The following is a 25173-nucleotide window of genomic DNA, read 5'->3' as shown; positions in this document are numbered from 1 at the left end:
CCTGGGGCTCTTTTCTCTGCTCTCCCCTTCCTTTTATGTTTCACCGTCACTGCAGCGTACACACACACACACACACACACACACACACACACACACACTGAATGACAACAGGTGTAATGACTTGGCCACTCACCTTCCCCAACCCTGCCCTCCATTGACATACTGACGCTTGGCCATGCCCCCACTGCCAGAAGGTGATACTGCTTGATTGATTAAAAAGGTCAAAATTGCAAGAAATGGAATCAAAATTGAGAAATCAAGGCAAAATTGTCAGAAAGAGAGCTGCAATTTAGCTTTATTATTATTAATATTAAATGGGGCAGAACCGACTTCCAAACATTATGGCCAGGTTACACTAATCAGGATAATTATTTGGATGAATTTAGGAAACTAACCTCAAAACTTTAGGCTATGGGGAAAGACATGGCCTCATGGTTAGAGAAGCACCTTTGGGACCAAAAGCTTGCCAGTTCAATTCCCTGGACCAGCAGGAATGGCTGAAGTACCCTTGAGCAAGGCACTTAACCCCCAACTGCTCCCCAGTCTGCTCTGGTTATGTTGTATGTCGCTGTGGATAAGATAAGGGTTTGTCTCAGAAACTGGGTACTGTGGGGGTACCCCACTAAATATACTCAGTCAATAAACTATACAGTTTTGAATGGTGATGTTGGTTTTAATTTGAAATAAAATGATGAAAGAAATAATACAGATAAAACTAAATCTTTGATGTGAATATTCAGAATTTGGCAAAAATTCTGCAAATTTGTGGAAAAATGGCGGCTTGATCTGGGACATGATAAATGGTTGACTACATCACGTTCTCTTAAAAAGGTTGTAGTCCACTGAAAAGTCTACAGTTATCACTAATTGTATTTTAAGTTGTAACTTTATACACCTAAGGATTGGCGTGCTCACAGAATAATCATAACCGTAATAAAACATCATGCAAAATATTTGATCACCATCGTAACTCCGTTTTCTGCATACCCAAAACCAATACGATCGTGTGTTTTTATCTAAGCAGAAAGTCTCAGGGTCAAGGTCACTACCTCACCAAAAGTAGGAACTTAAAATCACTACGCCATATAAAAATTTAGTTATAAATCTGCGATTTTGTTTTTTAAAATGAAAGCTGAAAGTAGGTATCGAATGTTTCTTACAGAATGTTATGATGGTAGCTGGTCTTGTATGAATTTCTGAGCTATAAAATGAGTTGTGGTCTAATTTTTACCATAGCGTGTTATTTTTGTGCGTGGAAGGACACATTAACAATTTGCATGTGTAGAATGGAATTTTCCACTCCATCAGTTAGAAGTTGATCGTGCTTCCATTTGCGGTTTTTCTGTTACCCGGGTGATCTGTTCGGACGTTATCACTGAAAAGGTGAGTTTTGACAGATTTTTGTTTGTCTTGCAGTATAAAGCAATAGAGTTGTTTTTTTAATCTTACTTTCATATTTCGTAGTGTTTCTCTGGCCAGTTTTTTTTTTTTAAATATGTCGCTAACTGTTTCAGTTCCTCACAGAAATGATGATCACACCGTTAGAGGAGAATAATTGATATTAATTGTGAGCAACTGTGGAATTAACGATTTTATCTTGCGTTTGTAACACGGAAGTGGTCGGCTGTCTGAGATCGTGCTTCCTTATTACGAGAGTGAACTTAGAAACCATAAAGAGTGAATGAGATTTTTTTTTTTTTTTTTAATATGTGGCTGAGTGTTTCAATTCCTAACAGAAGTGATGATAATCACAGTATGAGCTGAGAAGAATTGATATTAATTGTGAGCAATTGTGGAATTAACGATCCGACTTGTGTTCGTAACATGGAAGTGGTCAGCTGTCTGAGATCACACTTCTTTATTACGAGAGTGAGCCTATCATAAAATGCAAGTGAGAGGATTTTTTTTTTTTACAAGTACATGTGGCTGACTGCTTCAGGTCCTCATACAAGTCATGATAATCTTGAATGTTGGCCATATTTAGACAAACAAAAGCTACAGAGCTTCATGATTATCATTCTGGTCACTTTCATAATTTGGAAAGGTATGTTGATGTCTCTTTGTTGCGCTTGTGATGGATTGTAATTTCTACCATCAACATAGAGATTTCATAGATTTTACTTTATATGTTGATAAAATATCTTGTGTTTAAATACTTTTAGTATTTACAAAAACAGTCATTTTTTTTCTTCTCTTTGTTTCAGCATCACATATCGTCACTTAAGCTTGGTCTTGGAAGTTTCTGTGCACTGTTTCTCTGTAAGGTGAGTGATGTATTTTTATTTCTTTCCCCAATAGATAACTAAGTTAGACCATGAAAGTCAAATACACAGTTACATAAATTGATGGCATACATAAACAACACACAAGTTGCAAATACACACAGGTCTGTTAAATAGGGGATGTTTTGGGGATAAACACTAATTGATAATTGGGATGAGCCGGAGGGGATTAGCCGGACTTCAATTTATATTTGTGAAATATATATCTATTTTAATTAAATTAAAAAGGCAATAGTTTGGGAACTATAGTTTAGTGTGGGGGCAGTATTGCCAGATGGCAAACTGAGGATAGGGGGAAAGGGGGTTTATGAAATGAATAATCTAGAGGAAGTGCTGCCGAATTTTTTTTCACTCATTTGAAAGTAATGCAGAAGTCCACCCTAAAGGGAAAATTTAAGTTTTTTTTTTTTTTGTTCATGTCCAGTTTAATATCAATTCTAATTGTCATCACATCAAATTTTTAATGCTGATATATTTTAGCATGCACAAGAATGTTACAGGAATAATTTGCTGTAATTAGTATTTTTCTGTGAAGATTGAGAATGCTTTTTGACTGTACTAAATCTTTCAGATGAGCTTCCATATACGCATTGCTACCATTTCTTGTTTTAATTAACTATCTCGATACTTTTTTAAAACAACTTTCAATACCTGTGGGTTGATTCTAAATTTATTCAAAATTTTCTAATAAAAATCATGAAGCTGTTTTAATCAGGTCAATGGCTTCGCGCCATAGTTCAAGGCTAAGGATCTGTCTTTTAGAGACACACACTCCTAGCCTTACTCCACCCCCACCGCCCCAAAAAAGGAAAACTGCCGCTGAGGCGACACGCGATTGGAAAGACCGACTGAAACAAAATGAACCTGAGAGATGGGCTGAATACATCCAAAGAGGCAGAGAGGCAACAAAAGTCTACAGAAAAAATTGTTCTGAAGAAAAGAAGGTACATTTTTTACAAGAACCTAAATCAAAGTGTGCATTAGACATATTTTGCAAATGTGTCTATTGTTGATATTGTCAATAAGAATATTGACGCTGTCTTCCTGGTTTACACACTTCCTGCTTCCTGAGTTGTTCGCACCGAGTCCTTTTTCCCGCGAGTGCCGGCGTTAATTACTAATCCTTTTTTAACTTTTTTTCTACAAATAAATTTCCAGTATCCTCTTCATTTTTATTGTACTGTCGCTTTCATTTTTGTACTTTTCACTTTCCTTTTTCCGGTTTTTTTCCCGTTTTTTTCTCTTTCTTTTTTCGGAAGAACGCCGAGACCGGAAGCTTTCTTTTTCTCTCCTCCTGTGTAAAGTCCACAAGCGGAGGCCATCCACATCGGATCTGCTTTAATATCAACAGATCTTCATTTAAGGTACGTGAATCTTTTCATCATGGCACACCTTCAGCCTGTTCAGTGTGCTGAGTGCAGGATGTTTAGTCATTCTTCCTCCATCACTAGCGATAGCTCTATTAGCTTTACTTGTGATAAGTGCAGATTAGTTAGCTCTCTGACGGAGAAGATTACAGTGCTAGAAGCGCGTGTCCAGGCTTTAGAGCAGGTTAGTGAGCGTGAGAACAGTGTAGTTTCTGTTAGGGAAAGTCTGGACGCCCTAGGTGGAGTTAGCAATCCCCCAACTCCGGCATTAGAGCCCTTACAGCGGGGCGAATGGGTGATGGCTCGGCGGCATAAGCGTAGAGCCAAAGCTACCGCTGAGGCTCGCCCACGGGAGCACCACTCCTCTCCGCGTCACGTGTCGAACAGGTTTGCTCTCCTTAGTGATGCACCCACTGAGAAACCTGAAAGAGCTCTGGTTATAGGGGACTCTATCATACGGCACGTGAAATTAGCTCAGCCTTTAGGGGCACCAGCAGCTTTAGTCAGGTGTATACCGGAAGCCAGTGCGCCGAACATAGCAGGTAATCTTAGGGTCCTAGGCAAGCACAGGTTCTCAAAGATAGTTATCCATGCAGGAGCTAATGATGTACGCCTTCGTCAGTCTGAGGTTACTAAGAGTAACTTTGTAGAGGTGTTTAAATTAGCGAAGGCGATGTCCGATGCTGTAGTATGCTCTGGCCCCATCCCAATGCGGCGTGGCGATGTAGCTTACAGCAGGTTATGGTCGCTGAACTGCTGGCTGTCCAGGTGGTGCTCTGAAAACAGTGTGGGCTTAATAGATAATTGGGCTAATTTTGAGGGCACTGCTGGCCTGTTAGGGCGGGACGGTATCCATCCCACTCGGGAAGGTGCTGCTCTCATTTCCTGCAGCATAGGTCATAGGCTACGTTTACACTAGACCGTATCTGTCTCGTTTTCTTCGCGGATGCACTGTCCGTTTACATTAACCCCCCTGAAAAAGCGGGGAAACGGGAATCCGCCAGCGTCCACGTATTCAATCTAGATCGTATCAGCTCCGGTGCTGTGTAAACATTGAGAATACGCGAATACGCTGTGCTGAGCTCTAGCTGGCGTCTCATTGGACAACGTCACTGTGACATCCACCTTCCTGATTCGCTGGCGTTGGTCATGTGACGCGACTGCTGAAAAACGGCGCAGACTTCCGCCTTGTATCACCTTTCATTAAAGAGTATAAAAGTATGAAAATACTGCAAATACTGATGCAAATACTGCCCATTGTGTAGTTATGATTGTCTTTAGGCTTGCCATCCTTCCACTTGCAAGTAATAAGTGATATGCGCTGGGATCTCACACACAGCGGCTCAGTCCCGAATCGTGGCTTGTGCACTTCACTCGCGCGCTCTGTGAGCTGCGCAGGGCCGGAGTGCACACCCTCCAGAGGGCACTCGCTGTTCAGGGCGGAGTGATTTGGAGCGCAGGATGCCTGCGGAGCCGAGCGTATCCGCGTATTGGTGTTGCTGTGTGCACGGCTAACGGTTTTAGTGTAAACGCGAATCGTTTTAAGAACGTTAATCTGATGATCCGCTGATTCGACGTAATGTAAACGTAGCCATAGTCTCAAAACAGGCCTAGTTAATTTCTGACAATCCAGAGCCAAGGCCAGGGAGCAGACGAACAGGCTAAACCGACTGTCTGCTAGCTGCACAGAGTCGTCACTCAGGGCCCACTACATCGAGACTGTGTCTGTTCCCCGAGCTCAACAAAAAGGTAGAAATTTTCAGAGTGTTTGTTCCAGTAACCTAATCAATATAAAATTAGATCATACTGACTGTACAGCTGCTGCCAGCACCTTTGATCTAAAGGTGGGGCTATTAAATATTAGATCTCTTACATCTAAAGCGCTAATGGTTAATGAACTCATTACTGATCAGGAGTTTAATGTACTGTGTTTAACAGAAACATGGATTAAGCCAAATGAATATATAGCATTAAATGAAGCGAGTCCTCCTGGATACAGTTATATACACCAGCCTCGTCTAACTGGCAGAGGAGGAGGCGTTGCGGTTATTTATAACGATTATCTAGGTGTAACACACAAACCTGGTTATAAATTTAATACATTTGAAGTTCTTCATACTCATATAATGTATGTAGCCTCGAAAAATAAGTCTACCCAGTTAATTCCATTGCTTATTATTTACAGGCCCCCGGGGCCATATTCTGAGTTTCTTTCTGAATTTGCAGATTTTATCTCCGATCTGGTTATTTCCTTAGACAAAGCTTTAGTTGTCGGAGATTTTAATATTCACTTCGATAACCCAGAAGACCCTTTGAAAACAGCGTTTGTGTCCATCTTAGATTCAGTCGGGATTAAGCAGAATGTCATAGGACCGACCCATAATGGTGGTCACACCCTTGATCTAATACTAACATTCAGATTAAACGTAGACAATATAGTCATACTTCCACAGTCTGAAGTTATCTCAGATCATTGTCTCATCTCATTCAAAATATGTCTGAGTAATAATATATGCACCTCACCACGCTACTGTATTAAACGTACTTTCACGTCAACTACTGCACAGAGCTTTATAAATGATCTCCCAGAGCTGTCAACTTTGATTGGGTCACTGTCAGCCCCTGCAGAACTTGATCAGGCAACTGAATGCTTAGAGTCAAAGTTCCGCCATACTTTAGATAATGTAGCTCCTCTAAAAAGGAAAATGGTCAGAGACAAAAAATTAGCACCCTGGTATAATGATGACACTCGCACATTAAAACAGACCACTCGAAAATTGGAACGTAAATGGCGTCAAACAAAATTGGTAGTGTTCAAATTAGCTTGGAAGGAGAGCTTCCTGAAGTATAGAAAAGCTCTTAGTGCTGCGAGATCAACATATTTCTCCTCCCTAATAGAAGATAACAAAAATCATCCTAGATTCCTATTTAATACTGTAGCAAAATTAACCAGGAATAAGTCCACTATCAACACATGCACACCTGCAGTATGAAGTAGCAACGACTTCATGAATTTTTTTTAATGACAAAATTGAGAATATCCGACAAAAAATTCAAACTACTAATTTAAGGTTAGACAATGAAAGTGACCTTGTAGTTAACAATATAACTGTATCAGATCATCAGTTAGAATGTTTTACTCCCCTAAAAGAAACTGAATTACTTTCATTAATCTCTACATCAAAAGCCTCAACTTGTGTACTAGATCCCTTACCGACACATCTATTCAAACAGATAATGCCTGGAGTAATTGAACCGCTTCTAAAATAATAAATTCTTCTCTTATGATTGGCTATGTACCCAAATCCTTTAAACTAGCAGTTATCAAACCCCTGATTAAAAAACCTGACCTTGATCCCTGTCAGCTGTCCAATTATCGGCCAATATCAAACCTCCCCTTTATCTCCAAGATCCTTGAAAAAGCTGTGGCACAGCAGTTAATGCTCATATTTACATAGGAATAACATCCATGAAATGTATCAGTCAGGATTTAGACCTCATCATAGCACAGAGACAGCACTGGTTAAAGTAGTAAACGACCTACTGTTGGCGTCTGATCAGGGCTGTGTCTCGCTACTTGTGTTGCTTGACCTTAGTGCAGCATTTGATACCATTGATCATTCCATTCTTCTGGATAGACTAGAAAATGTTGTGGGAGTTAAGGGAATGGCCCTCTTCTGGCTCAGGTCTTATCTAACTGATCGTTATCAGTATGTTGATATAAATGGTGATATTTCTAGACGTACCGAGGTAAAGTTTGGTGTTCCACAAGGTTCTGTCTTGGGTCCACTGCTTTTTTCTTTATATATGTTACCTCTGGGCGATATTATTCGTAAACATTGTATTAGTTTCCACTGTTATGCTGATGAGACACAGTTGTATGTCTCTGCAAAACCTGATGAGAGACACCAGCTTAATAGAATTGAGGAATGTGTTAAGGACATTAGACACTGGATGCTTATTAATTTCCTTCTGCTTAACTCTGACAAGACTGAAGTACTTGTACTAGGACCACATACAGCTAGAAGTAAGTTTTCTGATTACACAGTAACTCTGGATGGCCTTTCTGTTTCTTCACGTGCAGCAGTAAAAGACCTCGGAGTGATTATTGACCCCAGTCTTTCATTCGAAACTCACATTGATAACATCACCCAGATAGCTTTCTTTCATCTCAGAAATATTGCAAAGATAAGAAACTTAATTTCATTGCATGATGCAGAAAAACTAGTTCATGCTTTCGTTACCTCCAGGTTGGATTATTGTAATGCCTTACTGTCTGGATGTTCCAATAAGTACATAAACAAGCTCCAGTTAGTTCAAAATGCAGCAGCAAGAGTCCTTACTAGAACTAGAAAATATGACCACATCACGCCTGTCTTATCCACACTGCATTGGCTTCCAATCAAATTTCGTATTGATTATAAAATACTACTATTGACCTTTAAAGCACTAAATGGTCTCGCACCACAGTACCTGAGTGAACTTCTGCTCCTCTATGACCCGCCACGCCTACTTAGATCAAAAGGTGCAGGCTATCTGCTGGTACCTCGTATAGTGAAGGCTACATCAGGGGGCAGAGCCTTTTCTTCCAAAGCCCCACTGTTATGGAACAGCCTTCCAAGTAATGTTCGGGAATCAGACACAGTCTCAGCATTTAAGTCTAGGCTGAAAACATATCTGTTTAGTCAAGCCTTTTGTTAATGGTGTTTATGAGGTAAAGGAGTAGATCTGGAGGGTCCTCAGACATAGAGTGTTTTGGTAAACTGGGATGTATGGATGCTGTCAGTCCCCACTCGCTTGCTCACTCGAGTTTGTTGACGATGTAGTGGCTGGCTGCTTTATGTTCCGGGGCTCCCTCATGCCTGTGTTACCTTCTGGCTCTCTCCTTTTAGTTATGCTGTCATAGTTAGTTGCCGGAGTCTCTGCTTGTACTCGGTGCAATATGTATATTGTTCCTACTTATTCAGGTGACATTGGGCATACCTAACCACCTGTGTTTTCTTTCCCTCCCCCCCACCCCAAATCTGTCCCTCTGAGTTACATGGAGTCAACAGGAAATCTTTTGGTGGAGAGGGTGGAGACCTCGACTGGCTATCGTAGCCTGCAGGGAATCGGCCGTCAGACATTCTGTCGCATGTCCCAGACCCGGTGAAATGTAACTGAATTGTCTTGGCCAGCCCTAAGGGTCCCATCTGCATCTCATCATTGCTGAGGAGTGTGCTCCCATCACCCAATCAAGCATCCAGCCAGAGCAGAGTCATGATATATTTTACCATATTAACATGCCATTGTTGTGTGTTATGCCTGATGTAAAGACTCTCGTCTCTGCGAGCCTACCACACAGATTTAATACTTGTCATTTTTAGGGCATACCTAACAACGTGTCCCCCCCCCCCCCCCCGATCTGTCCCTCTGAGTTACATGTTGATCCTGGGATTGAGATGCTGGCCTCTTCTGTCCCTCGGACCTGCTTGATCCATCCTGGTGCCCTGTGTCTGGTCGGAGTTTTATCGCACCGCTCCTGTGAAGGCCGGCCCCATGAGGAGAGTTGAGGGTTATACCTGTTAAAACTGTTAATATTATAGTCAGGCTGTCTGTTGTTGCCCAAATGAGGATGGGTTCCCTTTTGAGTCTGGTTCCTCTCGAGGTTTCTTCCTCATGTCGTCTGAGGGAGTTTTTCCTTGCCACCGTCGCCACAGGCTTGCTCATTGGGGATAGATTAGGGATAAAATTAGCTCATGTTTTAAATCGTTCAAATTCTGTAAAGCTGTTTATTGTTAAAAGCGCTATACAAATAAACTTGATTTGATTTGAATATGTGTATGGCAGTATAAGTGAATGAAGCGAAGCATACCTGAATATTGCAATTAGTACAAGTTTCATTTTTATGTAAAAGGGTTATTCATCATAATGTGTTGAAAAGTTGCCAAATACAAAGCTAACTGTTTTGTGTGTGTGTGTGTGTGTGTGTGTGTGTGTGTGTGTGTGTGTGTGTGTGTGTGTAGGCCATTCAGAGAGAACAAAGCAGGCTTCGGATGCAGGCGATGAGAGCCCGAAAAAAAGCAGAGCAGCTAGAGCAACATAGATTGACTCGAGCTGCTAAAGAGGAGCAGAGAGAGAAGTGGAGGCAGGCGAAGGCAAAGTGGTGGGTGAGCTTACACCCCCAGAAGCAACACCGTCAGAAGGAGAAGAGAGCCCAGTGGGAAAGAGAAAAGCGAGCGAACAAAAGAGGTACCATGTATTGTCTAGTAATAATAAACTTAAATCTAGTAAGGAAAGTGGGAAGTAAATTCCACTTAGTTATAATGTTTGGTGTAAGTTATAATTTCTCAGAGCTCTCTATTTTAAGTGACACTTAAAATATTTCATTTTAAATGCCAAATCACGTATACATCACTGCTGTCTTTATGAGATGGCTGGTCTTAGCTCTCTGGCTCTGCGCAGATGGATTCACTGGCACATCTTCATCTACAAAGCCATTATTGGCAAATTGCCCAGTTACCTTATTAATCTTCTGACCTGGAAAAGTAGCACATACAGTCTGCGTTCAAATGACACTGCTGTTCACAGTTCCACGCTCAAATGCTGAGCTTGGTAAAATGGCTTTCAATTATTCTGCTCCTTCATATTGGAACCTTCTCCAAAAAGACATACAGCTTAGTGTATTTATTTCACTAGAGCACTTTAAACAGCTACTAAAAAGCTTGAAATCAGACTGTTGCACGTTTCCAATGACCCTTACCTATGCCCCCTTTCCCCATCAGATTTCTAATCAATTCAGTGTGTTTTACTTTTCTCTGTTTGTTCTGTTCCTTGTTTGCACTGTCTACTATATGTAGCTCCTTTTACTTCTTCTGTTTGTTTTGATGTTGTTCTCTATTGTATACTTTGTTTTCTTTGTCTTAACAGTATGTGTTTTATATTTTCTATATGTACTCTCAGGGCTCCCTTGCAAAAGAGATTTAATATCTTAATGGGATATCACTTGGTAAAATAATAGACAAATAATTAAAAAAAATAAAGCTGTAAAAGCCATTTCATCTGAATTTCATGGCCACTACTGACATTGTTCAGCTGCTTTCTGGAAATATTAGAGAGCTCTCCCATCTATTTGTGTTTACCGGTAATGAAAAGAAAGATAATAATATTAACATGATACACTTTTCTATTTAAAATATTGATTGATTTTTCTTTGAATGTTCTAGTGCATGCAGTCAAAAAAAGATTTTTAAAAATCTTGATGTGAATGATTATCATTTTTTTTTATAAACTGTAGACTGCCTGTAATGTAATGTAACCGAGCAGCTAAAAAACATGAATGAATGAATGAGCCCTTTTTATGTCACTAGTCAGTGCCAGCGAAATTAACCATCAACCCGTCCTTACATATACACATACATACAATTGACAGAGGGGGAATAGACAGGACAGGAAGACAGGGATGAAAAGAAAAAAATACATACTAACATGAGGAGAGGGGAGGAGAAAAAAAGCAACCCCCACACTATGCTCCTGTGAGGAGTAGAGTGTGGGAACATTAAAAAACACCTCAGCACATAAGCACAAAATAACACAAGTACACTTTTTACAACATGAAAACTTGGGACTTGAGGGGGGTAAGGGGGGCCATCAGGGGAGGGGGGTGGGGGGCCATCAGGGGAGGGGGGTGGGGGGCCATCAGGGGGGAGGGGGTGGGGGGCCATCAGGGGAGTGGGGTAAGGAAGGGGTGGAGGTAGAGATAACCCAGCGCAAGCAAGCAGCCGGTTCCTGCAGCCATGACGGCGCTGGTCACGCACCTGCTTGTCACACTGGGGGTAAAAGCGGCGACCGTGGGAAGTGGGGGAAGGAATGCAAGAGCGTCTCACTGTAGTGATCTTCAGGGGGAGTTGTTGTTCCAGTAACGGCCTCGGCCAAGGCCAGTGCTGTCTGAGGGAGCCGAAAGCAGATAAGATTGGGATTGTTTGGTCTTGGGGCGAGTAGACGCATTCTTTTACATGACTACTCTGTTTGTCCATTCTGGTCTCCGAATCAATCCATTTCCTTTGCAAAGCCAAAAGCTTCTCCATGATGTTATCCGTGTTGCGGTTCAAGTAAACATATTCTGATGTTTTCAAATGTTTCAAAAAATTAAATTGAAAAATTGCTGTTTAAATGGTTAAAGAATATCATTAAGTACTTCTCATGTCATCTTACTGTTAAAGCATGGATGTTATTGCTACTACTACGACAACTACTACTAATAATAATTCCGTTATAGTTAGGTCAGTATTTTAGTTCGGCTGTAATCTGTTTATTTGTATCTTTCTTTGAGAAATTTTTAGCAATAAAACAAACCACTTGTTTGTTTCCACTAATTTTTATAGAAATGTAAAATTTATTATTAGTAGTAGTAGTATTAGTATTATTAATCTTTGTTTAAGCTGTTATGAGTTCATCAGAAGACAGACATCGCTCCTCCAGGAAGTCTCGGGCTCCCGATCCCTCACAGGTAAAGCTTAATGATGAATTTGTTCCAAAAAACAATGTTTTTAGTTGAACAAACTGTAGTAGTCTTGCAGCTCAGGGAATGAGGAACTGGGAGACAGGCTTGACAACTCAAGGTGGGCTTTATTGTTAATTTAGAGATCACTTTTTTGTGACGTTATTTTTCTCTACTTTGCACACACATGGTGCTGGGTAGCTTAGCGCTCTCTCTCTCTCTCTCTCTCTCTCTCTCTTTTTCTTTGATGACTGACTTCTCTGTCAAAGAACACAAGAAACAGAAGTAAATTGCTAGTAATCAAACACAGGTGCAACTCTTCACGTGTTACCTGCCAGTTCTACCTGATTCCTCACCATCCATAGCTGACACACGATCAAGCCCTCGCTGCCACACAAGCCTTATAAATAGATTTATAAATTGTGTTGATGTTTTTTGCTGAATAATTCTTATTGTTTGATCTTTAGCTGTGTGAGGACATGAAATCAGAGACGTGCAAAGCGTCAGAAGTCTATGTGAAGAAAGAGGAGACACTGGAGCTGAACATCTTCAACCATGGAGACGACCTTGACAACCCACCTGAAGATCTCTCCATTAAAGTGGAAGATCCTGACAAGAACGACTACCTCTGTAAGTCATCAGCCAACTCTGGTCCTCAGTAACACTTTACTGTTTATTCTACCCTACACACTATCTAGTACACTAAAAGTGCAATAGAGTACATTTGGGAGCCTCATTTTATAGTACGTTTTGTAGCCTCAGTCTCAGATTATTTAGTCAACAAATTGTGACTGAATGAAATTGATATTTTTATTGATAAAGTGTATAATATAGTAGCACGGAGTGAGAGAAACCTAAATTTTTTTTTTCATTTCCTTAAACTACGTTAGTCGTTATAGACCAAGGATGTTAACCTGAACAAAAAAGTGTGGAATAACACGCGATGGGTCATGCTGTTAAATAAAAAAAAAAACCTCTATGCCGGGTGATTTTTCATATAACAGTACGGCCCAAAGTGTATCATTCCCCTCGTACCATGCTGATTTGCCTATGAGTACAGTGTGGCAGTTCGTGTAAATGGGTGGAGCACAGAAGGACGGCAGGACAGAACTGAGTTCACAAAAACTCTCTTTATTCAGCTTTTCAACTGCAAACACACACTCAGACACGCGCACACACATCAGCTGTCTGGTTGTGGAGAGAGTCCCTCTGCTCTCACTCTCTCTCCTTAATAAGGGCGCGGTCACTGGGAAGACACACAAACACATCAATTAACAACAGGTGTAGTGATTCTGCCACTTAACTTCCCTGACTCCGCCCTCCTGTCACAGACCAATGCTAGACTACGCTCCCGCTGCCACATACCCCCACCGCCCGACTCAGGCCGGGCAGACGTCCGGCCCGCAGCCGACTCCCCACCCCCCCCCCTTGACGGGAGAGGAAGTCCGCCACGACCATCTGCGCCCCCGGCCTGTGGATCACCTTGAAGTTAAAGGGTTGGAGTGCCAGATACCAACGGGTGATCCGCGCATTGGCATCCTTCATGCGGTGGAGCCACTGGAGGGGCGCGTGGTCCGAACAGAGGGTGAAAGGGCGTCCCAGCAGGTAGTACCGGAGGGCGAGGACCGCCCACTTGATCGCCAGGCACTCCTTCTCGATGGTACTGTAGCGCCCCTCACGCACCGACAGCTTGCGGCTAATGTACAAGACAGGGCGATCCTCCCCCTCCACCTGCTGGGACAAAACGGCCCCCAGCCCTCTGTCCGACGCATCCGTCTGCAACATAAAGGGGAGAGAAAAGTCAGGGGAGTGTAAAAGTGGCCCCCCCACACAGTGCAGCCTTAACCTTAGAAAAAGCCCGCTGGCATTGCTCCGTCCACTGGACCGGATCTGGTGCCCCTTTTTTAGTCAGATCAGTCAGCGGGCTGGTGACGTCCGAATAATTACGTATAAACCTACGATAATAGCCAGCCAGCCCCAGGAACTGTCTCACCCCCTTTTTAGTCTTGGGCCTCGGGCAGGCCGCAATCGCTGCAGTCTTGTTAATTTGGGGATGCACCTGCCCGTTGCCCAAGTGGAAGCCCAGATACCGTACTTCCACCCGCCCAATCGCACACTTCTTCGGGTTGGCCGAGAGACCCGCCCGCCTCAGCGACCTAAGGACGGCCCTCAGGTGTTGCAGGTGCCGCTGCCAGTCATTACTATAAATGATTGTCGTCTAAGTACGCGGCCGCATAGGTGGCGTGGGGGCGGAGGACCCTGTCCATCAGCCGCTGAAACGTAGCAGGCACCCCAAACAGCCCAAAAGGAAGTGTGACGAATTTGTGTAAGCCGAACGGTGTGGAAAAGGCTGTTTTTTCACGGGATAATGGAGTCAAGGGGATCTGCCAATAACCCTTTGTTAAATCCAGTGTCGAGTAAAAACGAGCCGTGCCTAGCCGATCGAGCAACTCATCAATACGAGGCATTGGGTACGCATCGAATTTAGACACCGTGTTTAGTTTTCTATAGTCCACACAGAACCGGACCGACCCGTCGGCCTTGGGTACCAAGACCACCGGACCGCTCCAGTCACTGTGGGACTCCTCGACGATGCCCATTTCGAGCATGGCCTCGAGTTCTTCCCGAACCACCTTTTTCTTGTGTTCGGGTAATCTGTAAGGGCGGCTACGCACTACCACCCCCGTGGGGCGTCTCAACGTGGTGCTCTATGAGGTTAGTGCGGCCGGGCAGGGGTGAGAACACGTCCGAAAACTCGGTCTGCAACTGGGCAACCTCCGCAAGTTGGGTTGGGGAGAGGTGGTCTCCACAGGGGACCGGAGAGGGACGTGATGCTAATGTTCCTTTTTGAACCTCCGGCCCCAGCTCCGCCTTCTCCGGAACCACCGACACCAACGCTACGGGGACCTCCTCGTTCCAGAGTTTGAGTAGGTTGAGGTGGTAAATCTGTAGCGACCCACCCCTGTCCGTTCGCTTCACCTCATAGTCGACGTCCCCGACTCGTCGTGTGACCTCAAAGGGCCCTTGCCACTTGGCGACTAATTTAGAGCTCGATGTGGGCAACAGTACGAGTACTTTCTCTCCCGGTGCAAACTCTCTAAGGCGCGTACCCTTGTCGTACAGGCGGGTTTGCCGTTCTTGGGCCTGCCGCAAATTCTCCTGGGTTAGTTGTGTGAGTGTGTGGAGTTTTGCACGCAGGTCAATAACGTATTGAATTTCATTTTTGCTTGGTGAAGGTCCCTCCTCCCAATTTTCTCGCAGCACGTCTAAAATGCCGCTCGGCTTACGCCCATATAATAATTCAAACGGGGAGAACCCCGTGGAGGCTTGGGGGACCTCTCGCACTGCAAAGAGCAAGGGTTCGAGCCATTTATCCCAGTTACGCGCGTCCTCACTTACAAATTTCTTAATTATGTTTTTAAGGGTGCGATTTAAACCGTTCCACTAAGCTGTCCGTTTGTGGGTGATAAACGCTGGTGCGGATCGGCTTAATACCTAATAACCCATACAGTTCATTCAGTGTTCGTGACATAAACGAGGTGCCTTGATCAGTCAGAATCTCTTTCGGGATTCCAACTCGGGAGATGACACGGAAGATCGCCTCCGCAATACTGCGTGCTGAGATATTGCGAAGAGGCACTGCTTCCGGGTATCGTGTTGCATAGTCCACCAGAACTAATATAAAGCGGTACCCTTGTGTTGACCGATCTAATGGCCCGACGAGATCCATCCCAATTCTTTCGAACGGGGTCTCGATTAACGGTAGAGGGTGCAAAGGCGCTTTTGGAATGGCCACTTGATTTACTAACTGGCATTCGCAGCATGCCGTACACCACCTACGGACATCGCCGCGAATCCCCGGCCAGTAGAATCGGGCCATTATTCGGGCTAGTGTTTTATCCTGCCCTAAGTGTCCAGCCATGGGATTAAAGTGAGCCACCTGGAATACCAATTCCCGGCGGCTCTTCGGAATTAAAAGCTGCGTGACTCGCTCTTTAGTTTGAGTGTCCTGTGTCACTCGGTATAATCTATCCTTCATAATCGCGAAGTAGGGGAAGGACGGGGTGGTGTTCGGCTGGAGCGTTTGACCATCGATTACTCTCACTTGGTCAAAAGCATGCCGCAGAGTCTCGTCTCACGATTGCTCTAATGGGAAATCCGCTAGGGATTCCCCAATAGAGAGAGGAGGAGCCAGCGGCTCCTCACTCTGGCGCGGAGATGACGTAGACGGCTCTGTGACAGCTGCTCCCGCCAAAGTGACACCGGGACCTCCCCCTGTCAAATGGCAGGACCCACTCTTGACTGTGTCATTAAACCCCGAAATCCCAGCCAATCAGTCCCCAAAATTAAAGAGTGGGTAAGGCGAGGATTAACCGCCGCCTTCACTATAAATTTTTCCCCTCTGAAAATAATGTGGACCGACACTAAAGGGTAGTTGTGAACATCCCTGTGCACACACAACACCTTCACCAATTGTGCTCCCCCCAATGCCTCGTCTTGCACCAGGTTTTGGTAGATTGAGGTCTGATTACAGCCCGAATCCACCAACGCCTGATATGTATCCCCTTGGATACTCACCGGTATGCGATACGCTCCGGCCCGATCGAGGGCGGCTCCTGGCGCGTTGGGGATCCGAACCACCGTGCCCACCTCCATTATCGAGCACTGCTGTTGGGGGTGGCCCGGTTCCCCGCAGCGCCAGCAAACCGGCCCGGGCTTCCTCTCTGCAATAGTGCTCTGGGGCTCACTCACCTGAGGGGGGGAGAGACAGACACAGAAGGGAGACACGGAAGGGTACCGCGGGTGCGGCGGGCCGGCTGAGGTGGCGCCGGCCCCTGTCTCCGCAGTGGGGGAATGGGGCGAGGAGAAGACACAGGAGGAGGGGAGAGAGAGGAGAGAAGAGAAGAGGTCGTCTGCTGTCCTGCCGTCGGGACAGCCGCCAGATGATCCTCCGCCAGCTCAATTGCCTGATCCAGCGACGCCGGGCGGTGGCACTGGACCCACTCTGCGGTTCCCGCTGGTAGACGTGCGACGAACTGTTCCAGTACCACCTGGTCGATAAGTCCCTCGGCGTCGCAGCTGTCGGCCCTCAACCACTGCCAGCAGGCGTCCTGGAGTTGCTGGCCAAACGCGAACGCCCGGCCGACTTCCTCCAAGCGCAGAGCGCGGAAACGCTGATGATGTTGCTCCGGGGTGCGTCCCACCCGCTGGAGGACGGCCCGGCGAAGGTCCGCGTAGGCCAGCCGGTGGTCGGCGGGGAGCTGTAGCGCGGCCAGCTGCGCCTCTCCCGTTAGCAGGGGGAGGAGGCGCGCCGCGCGCTGTTCCACCGGCCACCCCGAGGTCTCTGCTACCTGCTCAAAGAGCGTGAAGAATGCCTCAGGGTCGTCCTGCGGGCCCATCTTCGTGAAGGTGAGGGGGGAAGGGCCCGCGGCGGTGGAGTTGGTGGACCCCGCCGACGCGAGGAGGTGCCGGAATGCCCGACAATCTTCCTGTTGCGCCAGCACCAGGGCCTCGAACCGTTGTTCTTGCTCCTTTCAGAGGGCGAGCAGCACCTGGTGCTGGCTCTGTTGGGCCGTGGCGAGGGCGTGGATCAGGTCGGCGCAGGTGGAGGACTCCATGGGGTTGTTGTCTTCTGTGCTCATTCCCGGGTTTTGGCACCACTGTGGCAGTTCGTGTAAATGGGTGGAGCACAGAAGGACGGCAGGACAGAACTGAGTTCACAAAATCTCTCTTTATTCAGCTTTTCAGCTGCAAACACACAGACACACGCGCACACACCAGCTGTCTGGTTGTGGAGAGAGTCCCTCTGCTCTCACTCTCTCTCCTTAAGAAGGGCGCAGTCACTGGGAAGACACACAAACACATAAATTAACAACAGGTGTAGTGATTCTGCCACTTAACTTCCCCGACTCCGCCCTCCTGTCACAGACCGATGCTAGACCACGCCCCCGCTGCCACATACAGTTTTTAATTTATTAACGAATGACGCGTTGCTTATTTCTAGTTACATTTAATGTTGGAGAATGTCTGTCATTCTCTCCAGCCACTCCTGTGTTTTGTTCAGAGACCAAAAGAAATTCAGGTTGTGTGACTGAGAAACCAGAAAGCACAAACTCCTCTGTCCTGAAGACTCTCCCATCTTGGCAAACTTACTGACTAATACCTGGGTCTCCTTCCATAAATGTTAAATAAATGTATCCTTGCGTCTTCACCACATTAGAAGATTGTAGGTTTTTTTTTTCTTCCACCCATTTTCTCCCCAATGTGGTCATCTGCTAGTATCCACCCACCAGCCAGATCTCTAACCATGTGAGTGAAGGCAGACATGTGAAGCCATCAACCTCCTCTTTTCCAAATGCAGCTCAGGCTGTGTCACAGGATAGCAAAACGCACCTGGAGGAAAGTGCTATGCGTTGTCTTCCCCACATGCATGAGCTCGCAGAAGACCCCAGTTGGCTGTGATTAACAGGGGACAGAGAGTATGTCCCTCAGTATACCCCTGGAATGGGATGTTCAGTTAGGACGTATTGGTGTCATGGACAGGTGTTCAAATATCTGAATATGGATTTAGGGGCATCACAGTGGCACAGCTTCAGGGTCCTGGAATCAATTCTAAGCTTGGATTGCTGTCTGTGTGAAATTTTGCAAGTTCTCCCCCTGTTAGTGTAGGTTTCCTCTAGGTCCACTGGTTTCTTCATAAGTAAATTGGTTATGCTTAAATTGCCACTAGGTGTGAATATATTTTGAATTAAATATGAATCCTAGATATATGCTTTTTAAAAATGCTTAGATCTAGAAATGCCAGCATTGTCAGCAAGCTCAAATAGAGACGTGTGTGAGAGTGAGAGAGGGACTTTTTTTTTTTTTTTTTTTTTTTTGAATGTGTGTGCAGTTATTTGTTTGTACCTGCATGTGATTTCCTCACAAATTTTGGTAGATTCTGTTTTCTAAAAGATAACCAAACAAGTTGCTGAATTTAAAACAACCATGACCCTGACCAGGCAGGTTCTAAGAATGCTGTAAATAGATCACGTAGTGCCACACTCATGTTATTGAACGTTGTTTTATTTTGCCCTGCAAGCTTCATATCTGGCCACCCATTACTCCCACTAGTCAGTAAAAATTCATACTCATGTACCTTGTTGTGTCCTGTGAGATCTCAGTCCTGATGGACACCTCTAGTCTCAACCATATGCTCAGTGAACCTTTCTGGCAAGATTTCTTCGGATAAACTTTATACAGTACTAATGTATATGGTCTTAGATATAAACACACATTGCACATGCTTTTGGGCCTCATTTCTTCCTATTGGGTTTTCTCTACTTCCAGACTGTGAAGTTTGCAAATCCTTCTTCTTCAGCAAATGTGAGGTTCATGGACCGCCCCTCTTCATCCCAGATACTCCTGTTCCCATGGGAGTCTCTGACCGAGCCAGACAAACTCTTCCTCCTGGGTTAGAAATCCAGAAGTCCAGTATTCCTGATGCAGGCCTGGGAGTGTTTAATAAGGGGGAGACTGTTCCAATAGGTGCACACTTCGGACCCTATCAGGGAGAGCTGGTAAACAGAGCGGAATCCAGGAACAGTGGATACTCCTGGGTTGTGAGTTTGTCATAAATTAAAAAAATTAAACAAGCCTTACCTGTAAGGTGAAGTTTGATTGTGATTCTACTAAGTCTGAGGTGACGCACTGAGGGTTAACCTCACACCTGCTGCTGAGGATATTCATATTTTTAAATACTGTGGGTATGAGTTATAAAGAACAAGGCAAAAAAGAAAAGAACAAGGGAATGGGGAGTAGACCTAATTGCAAGGGAGGGCATATTCACCCTGAGTGTGTCACTGAGGACTCGGTTGAATCACAATCGAACTTCACCTGACGGGTATGGCTTGTCTAATTTTTTAATTCTACCAAATCCTGGTGATGTCACTTCCTGTCAACATGAGGTTTTACAGCAATAATTGTGGTCCCAACAATATTATTCAGCCAGGAAAAGATTATCGTAACATAACCATATCAACCAACCAGGTCCACTTGTTATACAGTAGCTGCAGCAAAGATATTCTCAGTAATCACAGGTTTGTTATAAAATGTATGAAAAGTTGAGTCCCGAGACCATTCTCTATGCTTCAATATTTCATCAGTGGGAATCCCCTGACTGGCTTTTGAAATGGCTGCAGATCTGTTACTGTGAGCTTTGAACTTTGTTGTATCCACATCACTTGCTTGCAGAATGGTTTTAATCCATCGTCCAATAGTGCCTGTTAGTAACAGGTCGATATGGCTTGATATAGGATAACAGTAGGCGCGTATAGACAGGATCACAAAGAGGTTTTGTTCTGTCAAGATTGTGCTTCAGAGTAATGTAAACACAAAGTGGTTGCTTATGGTATTTCCTCACAAAGAATCACAATGGAGTTTTCCCAGGTCTGTCTTGTTTAACATGCTCTCGTATGTAGAATACATAATAATCTGTAGTTGCCTTCATAGCATCATTATCAAGGAACAATAAGGTCTGGCATCTTTGTCCTGATGTCAGTGCTAGCAACACAACTCATTTCAGTGTTAATTCATTTAGTAACAATTTCTCAAGTGGATAGAATAGTTGTATGTACTCCAAGACCAGAGTGACATCCCAAGTTTCTTGATATCAAGGAGCAGGCTTGGCGTGATTGAATGCACCCTTGCACCATGAAAGGATGAGCAGCTACAGTGCAGTGAGAACCAGGAAATTCAAATGCCATGAAATGATTTGATCCTTCTGAGCATGCTGTACTGAGTGTGGAGTAAGATAAATGTTGTATATGAAGGCTGTGAAGAAACCTTAACATGGTATTGACGTTTGGGTGCAGTGAATCTACTTTTTCCCTGTATACAAAATGCACACCATCTTTTGATGTGTGAAGAGGTATGAGGTGATTGGACAACTATGGCAGAAGTGGTGAAGGAGACAGCTAGGAAGGTGCTAGGAATGACATCAGGACAAAGAAAGGAAGACAAGGGGACTTGGTAGTGGAATGACAAAGTCCAGGAGAGTATAAGGGGAAGAAGTTGGCAGTGCAAAACTGGGATAAAAAGAGAGATCAAGAGAGCAGACAAGAATACAATGGGATGTGAGAGAAAGCAAAGAGGGCAGTGGCAAAAGTGAAGGAAAAGGCTATTAATGAAGTACATGAAAGGTTAGAAACTAAAGATGGAGAAAAGGACCTGTACTGATTAGCAAGACAATGAGATCGAGCTGGGAATGATGTGCAGCAGATTAGGCTGATAAAGGATGCAGATGGAAATATGCTGACAAGTGACGAGTGTGTGTTGAGAAGGTGGATGGAGCACTTTGAGAAACTGATGAATGAAGAAAGAGAGAGAAGTTGGCTGAGGTGGAGATGGTGAATCAGGAACTACAGCAGATTAGCAAGGAGGAAGTAAAGCGAGCTATGAAGAGAATGAAAAGTAGTAAGGCAGTTGGGCCAGATGATATGCCAGTGGGGAGATGGAGATGCTTAGGAGAGATGCAGTTGACTTTTTTTGAGTAGATTGTTTGACAAGATCTTGGAAAGTGAGAGGATGCCTGACAAGTGGAGACGTATACTAGTACCAATGTTCAAGAACAAGGGTTGAGTCCAGTCATGCAGTAACTATGGAGGCATAAAGTTGACCAGCCACAGCATGAAGTTATGGGAAAGAGTAGTGGCAGGTAGGCTAAGAGGATAGGTGGAAATGTGTGAGGAGCAATATGGTTTCCAGGGATGAAAGTCTTCCGGAAATCTGGATATTTGACAAAACTCTTGAAAATCTCCGGTTTTCCGAATGGAGAAATTTATTTTTCGGATTTTTCGCGTTCCTAGACGTGGTGTAATCCTTCACATCGTGCTTGCATGGGCGCAGTCCTTAAACAGCCCACACACAGCTCACTGATTAAAGAAAGGTGTTCTTTGTTAATGGCACACGTGCTGGAGCTCGTTAGGTGCGCATGCGCAGGACTGACACCGTTGTGCGCAACAAAATCACACTAGAAAGCATGTTCAAGCTGCCAGCGTAGTTGCGAATTACGAGTATTTCCTCTTGTGTTAATAATTCGCCATGTCAAAACAAGCAAAACTTTCCTCCTTCTTTCGATGTGAAGAGAGGTAAGCAATTTTATTATGTATATTTTTTTCCATCAAAGTTGCATTTTGTGGTTTCGAAGCTAAGTTTTAGTGCTGTTTCTAGAACAGAACATCAAGAAACCGTGGAGGAAACAGCAATAATGGAAGAGCTGGTTTCTCAGCTGCCTAAAACTAGCAATGGTAATTATTTTTTGTTACATACAGTGGTGCTTGAAAGTTTGTGAACCCTTTAGAATTTTCTATATTTCTGCATAAATATGACCTAAAACAACATCAGATTTTCACACAAGTCCTAAAAGTAGATAAAGAGAACCCAGTTAAATAAATTAGACAAAAATATTATACTTGGTCATTTATTTATTGAGAAAAATGATCCAATATTACATATCTGTGAGTGGCAAAAGTATGTGAACCTCTAGGATTGGCAGTTAATTTGAAGGTGAAATTAGAGTCAGGTGTTTTCAATCAATGGGATGACAATCAGGTGTGAGTGGGCACCCTGTTTTATTTAAAGAACAGGGATCTATCAAAGTCTGATCTTCACAACACATGTTTGTGGAAGTGTATCATGGCACGAACAAAGGAGATTTCTGAGGACCTCAGAAGAAGCATTGTTGATGCTCATCAGGCTGGAAAAGGTTACAAAACCATCTCTAAAGAGTTTGGACTCCACCAATCCACAGTCAGACAGATTGTGTACAAATGGAGGAAATTCTAGACCATTGTTACCCTCCCCAGGAGTGGTTGACCAACAAAGATCACTCCAAAAGCAAGGCGTGTAATCGTCGGCGAGGTCACAAAGGACCCCAGGGTAACTTCTAAGCAACTGAAGACCTCTCTCACATTGGCTAATGTTCATAAATCCACCATCAGGAGAACACTGAACAACAATGGTGTGCATGGCAGGGTTGCAAGGAGAAAGCCACTGCTCTCCAAAAAAAAAACATTGCTGCTCATCTGCAGTTTGCTAAAGATCATGTAGACAAGCCAGAAGGCTATTGGAAAATTGTTTTCTGGATGGATGAGACCAAAATAGAACTTTTTGGTTGAAATGAGAAGCATTACTTTTGGAGAAAGGAAAACAATGCATTCCAGCATAAGAATCTTATCCCATCTGTCAAACGTGGTGGTAGTATCACGGTTTGGGCCTATTTGGCTGCATCTGGGCCAGGACAGCTTGCCGTCATTGATGGAACAATGAATTCTGAATTATACCAGCGAATTCTAAAGGAAAATGTCAGGACATCTGTCCATGAACTGAATCTCAAGAGAAGGTGGGTCATGCAGCAAGACAACGACCCTAAGCACACAAGTCGTTCTACCAAAGAATGGTTAAAGAAGAATAAAAGTTAATGTTTTGAAATGGCCCAGTCAAAGTCCTGACCTTAATCCAATCAAAATGTTGTGGAAGGACCTGAATTGAGCAGTTCATGTGAGGAAACCCAACAACATCCCAGAGTTGAAGCTGTTCTGTACAGAGGAATGGGCTAAAATTCCTCCAAGCTGGTGTGCAGGACTGATCAACAGTTACTGGAAATGTTTATTTGCAGTTATTGCTGCACAAGGGGGGGTCACACCAGATACTGAAAGCAAAGGTTCACATACTTTTGCCACTCACAGATATGTAATATTGGATCATTTACCTCAATAAATAAATGACCAAGTGTAATATTTCTGTCTCATTTGTTTAACTGGGTTCTCTTTATCTACTTTTAGGACTTGCGTGAAAATCTGATGATGTTTTAGGTCATATTTATGCAGAAATATAGAAAATTTTAAAGGGTTCACAAACTTTCAAGCACCATCGTATATTCTGGCAGATGATGAACACCACAAACTACCAACCGATGTCCCAAAGGTAAAGTCAAATATACCAGTTCATCAAGTTTAGATCTTGTGTGAAAATCTGATGATGTTTTAGGTCATATTTATGCAGAAATATAGGAAATTCTAAAGGGTTCACAAACTTTCAAGCACCACTGTAATGTACTCAGGCTGCCAGTCAGTGTGTGACACACACAAACCCTACGCCCCTGATTTACATGAGAAATTTGGTATTCATTGGTGTGTTTAAATTTACAGACAATACGAGCTAATGTAAACAATTTGCTTCAACTCGCATAAATATGAATTGGACATTTTTAGTTCACTTTAGCTTATGCAAACGCACAACTCTACTAAAAGATTGATAAACGAAGCTCAATGTCCCCAACATTGAAACCTGAAAGCTTTAGAAACTCTAACAGACCTTTACTTTTTAACAGTACTGTTTTGGGATTGTGCTGAGTTTACCTTCAACTGTCTGATTTTTTTTCAAAGTAATGATCTGTGTAGCCAGGAAAATCACCACGTTTTCTAAATGCGCTCCTGAAAATTACTCATTAACTAGGGGAATTAAATATGATATTTTTGACATGTTAATCATTAATGTACATGAAAGAAAAAGGCTTAAAAGTTATAACTTGTTTTAGTGAAAATAAGTACTAAAATGCACTAGAATGCAGGGTTTTGCGTGTTATTAAAATATTTTCGGGGGATGTCTTCTCCCCCCCATATCTTAGTTTGACTTTCAAAAGTTCAGGATTTTTTTTTCTTTGCTCCACTTTCATCTCTAGGTTTCATGCCAGGAAAGAGTGCTACAGGTACAATATTTGCATTGAGAATGTTGATGGAAAAGTATACAGAAGGCCAGAAGGAGCTGCATTGTGGATTTAGAGAAGGCTTATGACAGGGTGCCAAGAGAGGAATTGTGGTACTGCATGAGGAAATCAGCAATGGCAGAGAAATATGTGAGATAGGTGCAGGATATGTATAAGGGCAGTGTGACAGCAGTGAGGTGTGCAGTGGGAATGACGGAGGCATTTAAGGTGGATGTTGGATTGCACCAGGGCTCAGTCTGAAGCTCTTTCTTGTTTGCAATGATAATGGACAGGTTGACA

At 43.8% G+C, this 25173-nt stretch overlaps 1 protein-coding gene across 1 annotated transcript in view; it reads left to right on the top strand.

Annotated features, from left to right (window-relative positions):
* LOC132894123 (histone-lysine N-methyltransferase PRDM9-like) overlaps positions 1-25173 on the top strand; it is a 64049-nt gene that overhangs the window by 13577 nt on the left and 25299 nt on the right. Inside the window, exons 2-6 of the mRNA XM_060933465.1 lie at positions 2205-2264; positions 9655-9880; positions 12070-12137; positions 12596-12758; positions 19458-19729. Coding sequence (XP_060789448.1) covers positions 9685-9880; positions 12070-12137; positions 12596-12758; positions 19458-19729 — 699 coding nt within the window. The 5' untranslated portion in view covers positions 2205-2264; positions 9655-9684. The remainder of the gene's footprint in view (positions 1-2204; positions 2265-9654; positions 9881-12069; positions 12138-12595; positions 12759-19457; positions 19730-25173) is intronic.

Source organism: Neoarius graeffei, chromosome 11, assembly GCF_027579695.1.
Source record: "Neoarius graeffei isolate fNeoGra1 chromosome 11, fNeoGra1.pri, whole genome shotgun sequence".
Classification (NCBI taxonomy): Eukaryota; Metazoa; Chordata; class Actinopteri; order Siluriformes; family Ariidae; genus Neoarius; species Neoarius graeffei.
This window is presented reverse-complemented; position numbering and strand designations above follow the sequence as displayed.